The following is a 14,113-nucleotide window of genomic DNA, read 5'->3' as shown; positions in this document are numbered from 1 at the left end:
ATCACGGACTCGATGGACGTGAGTCTGAGTGAACTCCGAGAGATGGTGATGGACAGGGAGGCCTGGTGTGCTGCAATTCATGGGGTCACAAAGAGTCGGACACGACTGAGCGACTGAACTGAACTGACAGTGGAGAAACCTGACACACTAGGTCAGCCAGGTGATTGAGGTCAATATCAGCATATCAGTACAGCATTGTTGATATTATGTGCTCTTGATATGATGTGATGAAAATATTTTTCTCCTGGGATCTCTTCCCCTGTGGGCATGCTCAGTTGCTCAGTCATGTCAGACTCTTTGCCATCCCACAGACTGTAGCCAGCTAAGCTCCTCTGTCTACAGAATTTTCTAGGCAAGAATATTGGGGTAGGCTGCCATTTCCTCCTCCAGGTGATCTTCCTGACCCGAGGATTGAACCAGCATCTGGTTCAATGCATTCACAGGCAGATTAGGATTCTTTACCACTGAGCCACCTGGGAAGCCCAAACTCCAGTTTAATCATGAGAAAAACATCACAAATTCTACCTGAGGGATATTCTAAAGTATACTTGACCAGTACTGTTCAAAACTTCCAAAGTCATCAAAAACAAGGAAAGTCTGAGAAATTTTCATAGTTAAGAGGAGCCTTAATAAAATATGAAAACTAAATATAGGAAAAAAAAAATAGTATCTAGGATGGGATCCTGGAAGAGAATAGGGACATTAGGTAAAATCTAAGGAAATGTGAGTAACTAAAATTTTAGTTAATAATATATCAACATTGGTTCATTAATTGTAATAAATGTACTACACTAATGTGAGATGTTAATAAGGGGAAATTGGATGCCAAGTATATGGAAATTATCTGTACTATTTTCTCTGCTTTTTTTTTTTTTAAGTCTATTAAAAAATGGAGGGGGTGGTAACCAGAATATAACTATGCCTTAAAATTTTTTTAATTTTTTAAATTTTAATTTTATTTTTTTACTTTACAATACTGTATTGGTTTCGCCATACATTGACATGAATCCACCACAGGTGTACATGAGTTCCCAACCCTGAATCCCCCTCCCATTTTTTCTTAAAGTTCCTATTTATGGAGTGTTTACCATATGCTGGTCATTGTGCTAAACTCTGTACATGGATGATTTAATTTTTATAATTGTTTATATGTTAGGCATAATTAACCTCTTTTACAGAAGCTGATGAAAAGGAAGTGGTAATATAATATAAATGGTGGAGCCAGGATTGGAACCAGGGATGTTTCTGATCCCAGAATTCTAAATGTGTGGAACTCACAGTATCCTGCCTTTTCTAGAAAATGTTCAGTTTTCATAGGACAGGCCTTCCAAAGAGAAACAGGGCCTAAATTATGGGATTGTAGACAATTTCCACATCTCACTTCACTCATGATTATTTTCAAAGAACCCCAGGTCTAAGATCTGCAGGGGGTCAAAGTTCAACCAAGTACCTCATTTTACAAATGGGTAAATGGAGGATAGCCACAGCATTTGTCCCAAATCACACAGCAAGGGCCAAGAACCCAGGTTCAGTCTGTATGATTATTTCTCTTTTTATTTCCCACAGCTTCCTCTTTGTAGTTAAGGGAAGTAGAAACTGACCTATCTGCTTTCCCCATTTCTCGGATGGGAAACTGCACTTCAACCCCCTAAGTTGGCAACACGCTGCTCTCCAAAGACACAATGGCATGAGGACTGGATCCGTAGAAATGTCAGGACGCTTGTTCCCAACGACAAAACCCGCACTGTCAGCACATCCTTGTCAAGCACCTACTGAGTGCTGGGACGACAGACCGTGTGTTACGGCGGGGTGGGGAGGGGACGTTAGGCCTGTAGAGGATCAGGGCTCTTAGGAAGACAACTGCGGGAGGCCTGAGGGTACAAGTAGGGGGAGGAGGGCGATGACAGCTCTAGGACAGAGGTCCCTTCCGGGGCGCGCCTTTGGAAACGTAACGTCAAGCCGCACAACCATCATTTTGGGGACAAGGGCACCCCCAGGGGCCACCCTCAAACCCCGGCCTCACCGTCACCCCCCACTGCCGCTTGGCCCTTTAAGGGCGGGGGACGCGCGCCGGCGTCACAAAGCGCCGCCACCTGGCGGGGTGGTGGAGAGGAGGCGGGGAAGTGGGAGGAGTAGGAGGGGGAGGAGGGAGAGGAGGGCGGCAGGGGCAGAGGAGGTGGGGAGGGAGAGGAGGGAGGGAGGGGCGCGCGCACGCGCGTCGCGTCGCTCGCCGCCTAGAGCCGCTCTCGGCCAAGAGCCGCCCTCCCTCCCGACGCGCGCCCCTCCTCCCTCCCGACGCGCGCCCCTCCTCCCTCCCTTCTTCTTCTCAGCTTCGTCGCTCCCGCGGCGCGAGGCGCTCTCGCTCTTCTCCTCCTCCTCCTCCGCCGTCGCCCCTCCCCCCGCGCAGCCGCCGCCGCCGCCGCCGCCGCAGCCGCGAGACCCCCGCGTGTCGCGCTTCCCCCGCCCTTCGGCCCCTCGCGCCCTTCGGCCCCGGCGGCCCCCGAGGAGAACAAGAGAGCGAGCGAGCGCGGCGCTCCCGGGCCATCCCGGCCCGGTCTCCTCACCGTCGCCGGCCTTTCGCCGCCTTCCTCCGCTTCCACCTCTTCTCCCCCCCCCACCGCCAACCAAGTTGAGGCCCCCTCCGGGGGGGGGAGGCCCGAGACCCGGAGCGAATTTCAACTCTCTCCACCCCTCCCCCCACCCCGGCCCGAGTGTGAGGAGAAGGGCCCGGCCCGGCCCGCGTCGTGTGTGAGGAGGAACCGGGCCGGCCCACGGGCCGTGTGGGGCCTGGTCCGGGCCGCCGGGTGTGTGAAGACAGGGGCCCGGAGCGGCCCGGCAGAGGGAGAGCGGAGGGGAGGGGCCTGGTCCGGCCCGGCTGGTGCGTGAGGACTGGGGCCCCGGCCCGGCGCCGCCGCCGCCGCGATGGCCCAGCAGCAGATGACCAGTTCGCAGAAGGCCCTGATGCTCGAGCTGAAATCCCTGCAGGAGGAACCGGTGGAGGGCTTCCGGATCACCCTGGTGGATGAATCCGACCTCTACAACTGGGAGGTTGCCATCTTCGGACCCCCTAACACGCTCTACGAAGGCGGCTACTTCAAGGTACCCGCAACCCCGCTCAGGCTTCCCCGGGCGGAGGCCGCAGTTTTCGGCTGTTTTCCCGGCCGAGAGTGGGAGCGCGGGGGAGCGGAGGGGGCTCCTCACCTCTGCAGCCCCCTCCCCCCATCCGTGGAGGCAGGAAGGCCTCGCTTGCTCACCCGGTGCCTTTTCTTTGTCATGGGGGCGGGGGCGGGAGGCCAGCCTGCACCGGGAAATAGGAAAGCCTCTGTGGCTAGGGTAGTGGCTACCGGAGGAGGAGGGGGGAGGTCTTTGTTTTGTTTCCCCCGCCGAGGGTGTACGGAAAGAAAGGGATCCCCCACGGCCTCCCATCAGAACCATCTCTGCGCCGGCTGGAACTACCCCAGAGGGCAGAGTGACCTGCACTTACGGGATTGGACCTTTTTTTGGGGGTGGGGGGGTGGGGTAGGAGGGTGGGGGAGGGGTATCGGCCTGTCATTCCAGAGGCTGCCTACTGACCTGACATTTTGGGGATTTGAGGGCTTCTTGCATATAGTGGTGGTTCCAACTTCGCATTCCAGTGGGTGGTAATGGAGAATAGGACCCTAGGGGTGGTAAACAAGGGCGCCTGCGTTTTCTTGCCATCAGCCACTTGAGGGAACTCGAATTTAGCCCTCTTTCTGTCCTCATTTTCTATTTACTTCAATGCTGTTTCAAAATGCCCTTTGTCCTCACCCTGCCACCAACTTTACTGCACTCACCCCCGCCTTCCCCGGCCTCCCGTGTAGAAATATCCACTGAGGGCGGAACATGTTGTATAGGGAGATTGATGATTTCCCACTTCAGGGAGACAAAATTGAAACCTTTTGCTTAGATGGCTAACTCTAGCAAACGGGGAGAGGGGGGTGGTCTCACAGGTGAAGAGTGACATCTGCGGTGGGATGGTTTCACAAAGTAGGACCGATCCTTAGCGACCGTAGTTATACTTTCTATTGTTTTCCAAGATGTTAGAACAGTGGTTTTTATCATTCCTGAATCCAGTAGTTTTTTCAGTTTCCAAATAGATAGTTGGAAATATTGAGGGTCTTTTGTTTTTGTTTTTATTTAACCATTTTTTAAGGGGAAAATCACAGATTGAAGGTCGAAGTTTTAAATGATGGGGGACAGAGAGGAAATGAGTACTTAAGAATTCTTTTAAGTTAATTTTTTTTATTTCCAAAATTAAGTAAAATAGGTCTGTGAGTCAGTCTTAGTTTGTTTTGAAGGGAGGGGCTATCTTGGCATAAGTTTTAAATGAGTATCTTAGTCATGTAGTTACGTGTGTTTTTAAGGACTGCCCAGTTAGTTTAGTTTCTACTCTTCTAAAGGTAGAAGCCTCAGTTTCAGGCTTGAGATTGGGTCTGTTTTGTATAAATGTGAAGAATTGATTGTGGAATGTTTACTATTCATGTCTGTGATAGTCACTTAATAGCTGATTAGAAGCATGCGTTTAGTATTTAGAATATTGTATATACCAACCATACACTGTACTCTTCAGAGGAAAATACTTGCAAAATCTACTGGCTAATTTTAGTGAAATGAAGTTTAATTTCTAAAAAGTATCATTATTTGGGACAATCACTTGTCAGGATAAATGGTTACTAGTTAGAATTATCTTACTCCTAGGCAATGCATTAAAAACAAACAACAACAAACAAAGGAAATAATGGGTTTAAAATGGTAATAGTTTTGCTTAGGTAATTGAGAATGGAGTGTGGTGAACCCTCTCAGTTTGGCATAGGTAATATGGAAGGAGGATTCCTTGAAGCATGCACTGATTTAAATTAACTGCTTTTTAAATTCAATCTTATTTAAAAAGAATCTCGTTTTGTTGTATGTTTAGATGTATATTTTTTTACTTTTGTGACATGTAAAAAATGTATGAAAATTCTTAAACAGATTTGGTGTTTTAGTGGTATGTGAGAATTTTGTTCAATTTTGTTCTCGTCTTCCTTTTTTTTTTCTTTTTTAAATGGCTTTTTATTCCAAAGTCTTTCATTGGAAAAGGCAAATTTATGGTCATGAGCAGTTAACACTGGTGACAGGTTTAAAACCATTGTTTTTTATTTCACTGCTTTTGTGAAACAAGGCTTTTAGTGTGTCTACTACAGCTGCAGTTAAAAGTTGGCACAGATCTTTCTCTACTATTATTCTCCCTGATCAAATGGTGGTTCTTGAACATTTAATGTAATTTATTTCCAAGTGAAACTATTTTCTTGATGGTGTGTTATAGTTTCCAAAGGCAGTGGGCTGCCAGTCATTTTAAATTTTTCATAATTTAACTCCTTTACCTTTTACATATTAATAGACTTCTAACTGATCTTATTCACCATGAAATAGTTGACCCTAGTCTGTTTTAACTGTGGCATCTGTTGTAATAGACTTGTGAGACCTGTATTTCAAAATTTGTTTTTTCAACTTATTTTTCAAATATCTTGAATCTGTATGATTGGGGATCGAGAGGAATATAGATGTATGGTGGGCAAAAGTAGTTTCTTGTGTCTGACTCTCTGCATGTTATAAACTCTTCTTTGGCCTCATTATCTTTTTGTCCAGTTTCTTTAATTTAAAATTTTTTTATTTTTATTTTTTTGGCTCCCCTGCGTGGCATGTAGGATCTTAGTTCTCCCATCAGGGATCAAACCCTGGTAACCCTGCTTTGGAATCCAGGAGCTTTAACCGCTGGACCTCCAGGGGAGTTGTTTGTCCAGTTTCTTGATCTCATTGATTCACAGAGTGAATTTCTTTGCTGCTTCAAATTTTTTCTCTGGGGTCAATCTTGTAGAACACAAAGTAGGAGATGACTTAGAATACCCAGAACACTTCTGATCTTAATTTTGCTAATGTGGAGTGAGTTGGAATTCTGTTATGTTACTGGAAGAGGAACTTGTTGATCACGTGAGCAGTAGTAATGACTTTTAACAAGTTTACCCCTATTCTTTTAGAAACAACTATATTTTCAAATAACTCCTGATAGTGATCATAACTTAGTGTGGCTGCTTTTGTATAGAACCTCCTTGTAACTCCTGCATTATTTATATAATAGCAGTGAGTCTGGAGATCAGAAAGAGTGACTCTTTCATGATGGGCATAACATTTAAGTGTTACAGAATGCTTAAAGTATTGCAGGTTTTGTAGTTGTGATTTTATTCAGTAATGTATGGGAATGAAATACAGGTGTGTTCCATTTTTGGATAACTCCCAACAGATAAAATTTAGGAAGTATTTGTTATATTTTCAGAGTTTTCCTTAGTAGGATATTCTTTATCAAATGTAACACTTCATTTTATATTAAAGAAACTCTTCAATAGTAATTGTTTAAGATAAAGGACATACATTATTTTCATTTGTTCTGGAATCTATTCTTCACGTGCCACCCCTCCCTGCCCCATAAAAACTATTTTATGACTCTGAAATTTTTAATATATAGTTGAAACAATTTTTCTAAGTAGCTTTGTCTTTTTGGTGTAGGGATCCTTTTGAGAACTTTATAAATTTTCTTCAGAAGACAATGAGAACACACAAACTAGCTTATATGTAGGAGGGTTAACTGAATCCTTGTTTTAAGGGATTTGGATCGTCAGCTTTAAAAACAAAATTAAACTCTTTGACGTCGTAAAAAAAATACTGCTTTAAAAAAAACAATATATGATAAGTCTTTCAGTCAGTTAAAATTTTCTTAGTTTAAAATTTTTTCTCAGTCAGTTTAAGAACACCTCTTAGGACTTTTAGCTGTACCCTTTTCTTGAAGCTGAACTTGTCTTGAATGCTGGGTAAACTAAAGAAACATTTTAGGGGGAAACATGGTTAATGTCCATTGATTTGGGACCATGAGTGTAATTTTAGTCCCCAGCCTGCATCCCTGGCAAATGCAGCATTCCAGTATTTCATAGATTATACTTTTACCATATTAAGTTGATTCTAAGATGCATATTTTTCTAGTTTCACATCTCAAATTTGGGATGAGTCCAGGAATTCTTAGAATTGGCATCAGCTAGGTGGCACTTGTGACCTAGCTATGAGAGACCCTTGCATTGAAATCATCTGATAAAATTTTTTTAAATGCCAGCATCAGTGTCTTAAATTTGATCAATAAGAATTATTTCTTTTTGAATGATTTGTTTCCTTAGTACTTTTTTGCTGATGTTGATTCCTCTTTTTCAGAGATTTGTGTTAGTAAACAATAATTACTAAACACACACCAAAGGCAAAGCACCATAGGAAGTGTCACTGCCTTTCAGATAGTAAGGAAAAGTATTAGGACATTGATAACCTTAGAACTTTTATGAATAATCTTCATAAAAATCTTTGTGCAGAAATGTGAGGGGTAGGTGTTACTGACAGAACTGTAATGGTAATTAAAATCAAAGTTTTAAGGCCAGTTAGTGCATTGGCCAACATAACCACAGTCTGTCGTGATTAAATATTCTGCTCCATTTTTAAAACAGTTTTAGTGGTCCTAGACTAAGTAAGGTTCCAGAAGAATCTGTCTGTTGGAGACAGGTGAAATAAAAGAGATTATCTAAGAAATTGGCCCACCTCTGCTAATATAGTTTGGGAAAACAAAGAGTTATAAATTCAGGATTTAAGACAACAGAACTCCTATCTTGCTGAAAGGTCATATTTAAACTTTTTAATTCTTTCATGTTCCTGAAATTCTTTTGGACGTTTCATCATATACAGCTACATATATATCTGAATAAGACTAAGCTGAACCTCTTTGAAAGTGTTTTGTCAGCACAGAATTAATTCATTTCAGCTTCATTCAGTGAGAAATTATTATTGAGTTTATGCTTAAGTATCTTTAAATGAATTGATTCTGAAATTATGGGATGATAAATACTTAACTGAAGAGAAAATTTTAGTTTGGATTGCTAAGGTTTGATTTTACATAAATTTTCCTCCATATAAGAATTAGAATATTAGGGGGAAAAAAAAAGAATTGGAATATTCAAATTTGGGGATATGTATGTAACATAGAAAGTGAATATCCACTTTAAGCACCTTTAGTTGATTTGTTTTAATAACAAATTAAATACGTTTTTGTTACAACACAGTAAATTACTGTTGTAAACTTGTTGGCAGGGTAATTGAAAACATGCAAAACTCTGAATGTCATGTCTAATTGCAAATGCACGCTACCATCCTTATTACAGTAATGTAGATGTTAGTAGCTAACGTTTATTGAGTACTTACTATGTGCCATGTACTTTAATTTATTTCTTTTTTTCTGTTTTTGAGGACAATGGTCTGCTTTTCTGGTTGCCTGATGTCCTCTGCCAGCCTACAGAAGTTGTTTTGTGGAGTTTGCTCGGCGTTGAAATGTTCTTTTGAGGAATTTGTGAGGGAGAACGTGATCTTCCCGTCCTATTCCTCCGCCATCTTTGCCATGTACTTTATATAGAATATTTCATACAGTTCTCCTGTGGGGTGTGCTGCTATTACTCTCATGTTTATGTAGAGAAACAATCACAGAACTTATTTAACTTGCCCGGGGTCCTCAGCTAGGAAGTTGTAATATCAAGATGGATTATCAGACTGCTTGGTTCTAAAGCCTGTGTATTCTCTTGGTGAGATCTTTTATCATTTTTGATGATGTTTGAAGGTACAGAAATGGAGCTTTAAGAAAATAAAATTTATGAACGGGACTTTTAGTGGTCCAGTGGTTAAGACTCTACTTTCTCTGCAGGAGGTTGCGGATTTGATCCCAAGTTGGGGATCTAAGATCCTACATGCTACATGGTGTAGTCAAAAAGTAAATAAATAAATGAAATTTTGGGAACATTTGAAAAGGAACTTTTTATTTTAAATTGTACAAGTTTCAAGGTCACAAGGGTAATTTGTTCCTTCAAATTTCAGGGAGATTATTACTTCTGCTTATAAATCTTAAATTGACTAAAGAATTGGATTTTGATGTTGTTCTTGGACCACTTGGATTAGAGAGGGACAAGTCATATTACAGAAGGATTTTTTTTTTTTTTTTTAGCAAATTAACTCCTTTGATAGCAACTTTTTCATTATGGGAAGAGTGGGATGGTGCTAGAGCTAGAGTTCAGAAATATAAATCTGAAAAGCTACTTTTGGGATTAGAGATGATAGTAAACATCTTTGAAGTCATACTGGATCATAGAGGAAGTTAAATTTCTTAATACAGTGTTGCTTTATGCTTTTAAAATAATGTCAATACTTTTCCAAGTATATTTAAACGTCATAAGAAACTTGAGCAGTGTAAAGTTGAGAATTTATTGTTTTTTTTCAGTTGAGTTTTACCTTGTATTCCTTATCTCTATTACAGCATCTTTTTTTAAAATTATTGATATATGTAATAATTTGAATGAAGATTACACTGAGTGAAAAAGTCAATCTCAGAGGTTACATGGTCCCACTTGTTTAACATTCTTAAAATGTCAAAAGTATAAAGATTAAAACAAACCAGTGAGTGCAGAGGGGTGGTGGGGGGTGAGGGAGAAGGGTTTAGAGATGTTTGGGTTATGGGAACGAGGTGGATGTGACTATGAAGGAGGAGCATAAGATCTTTGTGGATGGAATAGTTCTATATCTTAATTGTGTTGGTAGTTACACAGATCTACGCAGGCCATAAAATGATGCAGAACTGCACTTATATATTGTACCAGTGTCAAATTCCTAGTTCTGATATGCGACTATAATTATGTAAGATGCAGCCTCTTGGGGGAAATTCAGTGAAAAATAGATTTCTGTGTACTATTCAAATATATGTTGTGAATCTTTTCAAATATATGTTGTGAATCTATAACTATTCCAAAATAAGATGTTAAAAAATTAATCATCAGAGGAAGCCATATATTCATGCATTTTATAGCATCTTGAGATCATTGCCATAGTTTCAGTCTATGTGTATTTGGATTTTCTGATTTCACAAAGAAAGTGAAGGTGAAGTCCCTTAGTCCTGTCTGACTCTTTGAGACCCCAGGAATGTAGCCAACCAGTCTCCTCAGTCCAGGGGATTTTCCAGGCCAGAATACTGGAGTGGGTTGCCATTTCCTTCTCCAGAGGATCTTCTTGATCCAGGGGATTGAACCTGGGTCTCCTGCATTGTGGGCAGACGCTTTACCGTCTAAGCCACCAGGGAAGTCAGATTTCACAGTTATTTAGTTATCTGGTTTGCTATATTTGCTGCATGGACAGCTGATGGTTAATTTGAGGGATAAATCCCTTGAGATAATTTGGATTATGTGACTCACTTAGTAGCATACATAGTAATTCAGATTGTAAACATTGAATGTTTATTATCTCATTGAAAGTAACCATTTATAAGATAATATTGGCAAAGTCACAAAAATTGGACAATATTTAGTGATTCTTTATAGAAGAGTGATTTAAAGCTTAGAATACAGACTTTTAAGTTTACTGGAAATAATACTTCATACTATATGTGGCGAAACAAAAAAGTTTCGTTATTCAAAAAAATATCCTTCATATGATTTGAAACTTTTGAAATTGTTGGTAGAGGCACAGGTAAAATTTCTGTAATACTTCACATTCATATTTGATTTTTTAAAAAATTTATTTCATTTTTGACTGTACTGGCTCTTCATAGCTATGTGGGCTTTTCTCTAGTTGTGGTGCACAAACTTCTCACTGTGGTGGTGTCTCCTGTTGAGCACATGCTCTAGGGCGCTCAGTCTGCAGGATTTGTGGTACATAGGCCCAGTAGTTGTGGATTCCACACCCTAGAGCATAACACTCAACAGTTGTGGTACACAGGCTTAGTTGCCCTGTGGCATGCAGGATCTTCCTGGATTGGCTATCGACTGACCCTATGTGCTGCATTGGCAAGCAGATTTTTTACTACTGAGCAACGAGGGAAGCCACACATTTGTTTTTGGCTAAAATATAGTATTACTCAGATTATTTTCCTCATCTACCAAGTTGAATCTGAATCACCTTTGGATATTAAAAACAAGGTCCACAAGAAGCAAAGGTTTGCCGCTAATAAGGACATTAAGAAGTTGTACAATAGATTCTGAGGGCAGTTCTCAAAAAAGAGTTTTGAACAGTGGCAGTCTAGCACTGTTGGAGTGGATATATAGCCAACCTTCTGAGGTGTTTGCTTTGAAGGGGACAAAGCTCATTTGAGTTCTGTGGTAGTTGAGTTTAAAACAAACAAAAAACCTTATTACCTAAGGCTCATCTTGGTTTTGTCACATAACTGCTCTTTCTCCCATTGGCTAAATAGGGAAAGGAACAATATAAGCTAATCCTTGTGGAAAACTTCCACAACTTCCCTAAAATTAAAAGAACGGAAAAAACCCCAAGAAGGTTCTACTGGATAATATAGGGAACTATTGAATGTACTGTAATAAGCCATAATGGAAAAGAATATGAAAAAATATATATGCATATAACTGAGTCACTTTGCTGTACAGCAGAAATTAATACAACATTGTAAATCAACTGTACTTCAATAAAACTTAAAGGGAAAAAATATACAGTAACTGTCCTCAGAATTTTTACCCTGAGTTCTTTCACTTTGTTAATCATGTTTCAACATTTACTCTAAGAATGAAGGAAAAATAGCTAGACCAAAAAAAAGACGTCTTAAACTGAAGATATAGAAATTCTGTAGAATTTAGATTGTATCTAAGGAATCTTATGTTAAAAGGGTTTTAAGGGGAGTGCACTTCCTGAGTTTGGATTTGATGAGTTACTATGTTTTTTATATAACCATTTTTTAAAAGTTTTTTTTTCAGTGATAAATTGTTGAATAAGTAATGTACAGAGAGTTTCTTTAAATAAAAATGATGTAAAACTGAAAGTGTAAGTGGTAAAACTGAAAAAGTTACTTGAGGTCATGTATTATACTAAGAAGATATTTTTAGCTTAAAATTTTTTTTTCTATTGTGTCCAAACCTAGTAGTGTGAGAGTCTAAATAAATCATTAGATTATGGGCTTCTTAAGAAATGACTAGATCTTACTCCAGTCTTTGACATTCCCTAGCATCGGGCATAGGAGTTGAAACAGTAATACTCGATCTCTTGGCGAGGCCACGTCTTTGAAGGATGACAGTTGTCCCCCTGCCCAGTTCTCTGGGCAGTTTCAAGAAATAACTGCTACCTGAGTTTCTTCATAGATCTTAGGTGATTAATCCCTTGTCTTGAATATAGTGGTAAGACTAGTGGCTCAGTATTTGGACTGCTTAGTTCCTCTAGTTGTGCTTTCCCCTTTTGGAGAACTTTGATTTTATTTGGATTTTTCCATCAATGACATTTTTCTGTAGTTGCTGGGTTGCCTCAGTTAAATCTAATTTTCTTAGTGACTGAAGGTTAGCTAAAAATTAATTAAGATTGAAATCTTGGTTATAGTAATATAGGAAATTAGGATCTTTGTAAAGGGCTCCTCTTATAATTTAAGTGTTAGAAAACTTATTTAAGAGAGGTTAAGAATTTTGGAGCGGTAATAATGAGAGGCATTGGGAAAACTGGCTAGAAATAGCAACTTTGACTTTTGTAGTCCCATGAAGATAAAGATTGCTTAACTTCATTTGGAAATCTACTGAATAAAACAAAATAATTAAATCCAGTTGTTTTAGCCTTTTTAAAGAATATCTGAAGACATAAGATCTTTTATTATTTTTTTGAATCATTAAAAAGTTTTATTTATTATTTACTTACTATTTTTTATATTTGGCTGTGCTGGGTCTTTGTTGCTTTGCATGGGCTTTCTGTAATAGCAGTATGATTGGGGACTACTCTTCATTGTGGTGTTTGGGCTTCTCATTGTGGAGCACAGGCTCTAGGCACTCGGGCTTCATTAGCTGCAGCACATGGGCTCGGTAGCTGTGGCGCATGGGCTTAGTTGCCCCATGGCATGTGGAATTTTCCCAGACCAGGGATTGAACCCATGTCCCCTGTATTGGCAGGCAGATAGATTCTCCACCAGGGAAGAATCTAGTTGCCACCAGGGAAGTTCGATAAGATCTTTTAAAAGCAGACTAGAAGTGCAGAATTTTTTATACAGTGGAGGATTTTTAAATATTGATTGTAAATGTTATGAATATTTTAAATGTTCTTGATACATTAAAGGAATCAGAATAATTAGAAAAGTAGATTTTCATAGCTGTTCTTTGAAAATAATGCTGCATGTGTGCAATGTGTTAAAGAATAATTTTGATGACTTTTAGCCAAATGCGTATATGTTCTTCTTTCTCCTATATCTGTATCTGTATAGTTATATCAGTCACTCAGTCGTGTCTGACTCTTTGTGACCCCATGGACTGCAGCATGCCAGGCTTCCCTGTCTCTTACCAACTCCTGGAGCTTGCTCATCCATCAAGTCAGTGATGCCATCCAACCATCTCATCCTCTGTCGTCCTCTTCTCCTCCTGCCTTCAATATATAGTCTAAATATAAAATTAACACATCTTGATCATTCTGTTTACATAAACACTTTAAAATAATTAATTTTTAACAAGGTGGAGTAGGGAGTGTTGTTCAGTTGCCAAGTTATGTCTGACTCTTTGCGACCTCGTGAGCTGCACCACGCCAGGCCTCCTGTCCCTCACGATCTCCTGGAGTTTGCCCAAATTAAATTTGCCCAGGTTAAATTTCTTTGTTGTGTCAGTTGTAACAAACAAGCTCTCCTTGGTTATTGTTCCAGCTACCAAATATGTCCTAAAGATTTTTACGTCTGTATTTTCTAATTAGTCTCTCTTGAGGTTTTGCCTGGCTATTAACACATTTCCACCAGTATGTCCTTTTACACTAAACACTAAGCTGAACTCTACCTTTTTTCTTAATCCTCTTCTATGTTCACTTTCCTGCATGTTGGACATTGTCTATCTAGTTGCACAAGCCTACATGCTAGAAATCAGTTCAGATGGTCTCTGCTTCCTCTTTCTGCATATGCAATTATTTTTAGTATCTCATGTTTCAGGTTTTGCCTCTAATCTTTATTTCTGCTCCCACCGTATGAGTTCCCATTGAGTTGTCACTCCCCTGGACTATGACAGTAGCCTCTTTACTCTGTTTTGTGCCCCTT

The 14,113-nt window shown here is 40.2% G+C and overlaps 1 protein-coding gene across 2 annotated transcripts in view; it reads left to right on the top strand.

Moving 5' to 3' along the window:
• The first annotated feature begins 2,328 nt into the window (after positions 1 to 2,328).
• Positions 2,329 to 14,113, top strand: part of UBE2R2 (ubiquitin conjugating enzyme E2 R2) — a 101,302-nt gene continuing 89,517 nt past the window's right edge. For both annotated transcript variants that reach the window (XM_042243095.2, XM_004004140.6), the window contains exon 1: positions 2,329 to 3,099. In XM_042243095.2, coding sequence (XP_042099029.1) covers positions 2,923 to 3,099 — 177 coding nt within the window. In that variant the 5' untranslated portion in view covers positions 2,329 to 2,922. The remainder of the gene's footprint in view (positions 3,100 to 14,113) is intronic.

Source organism: Ovis aries, chromosome 2 (genome assembly GCF_016772045.2).
Source record: "Ovis aries strain OAR_USU_Benz2616 breed Rambouillet chromosome 2, ARS-UI_Ramb_v3.0, whole genome shotgun sequence".
Classification (NCBI taxonomy): domain Eukaryota; kingdom Metazoa; phylum Chordata; class Mammalia; order Artiodactyla; family Bovidae; genus Ovis; species Ovis aries.
Note: the sequence above shows the minus strand (reverse complement) of the source record. Positions and strands in the feature narration are given on the sequence as shown.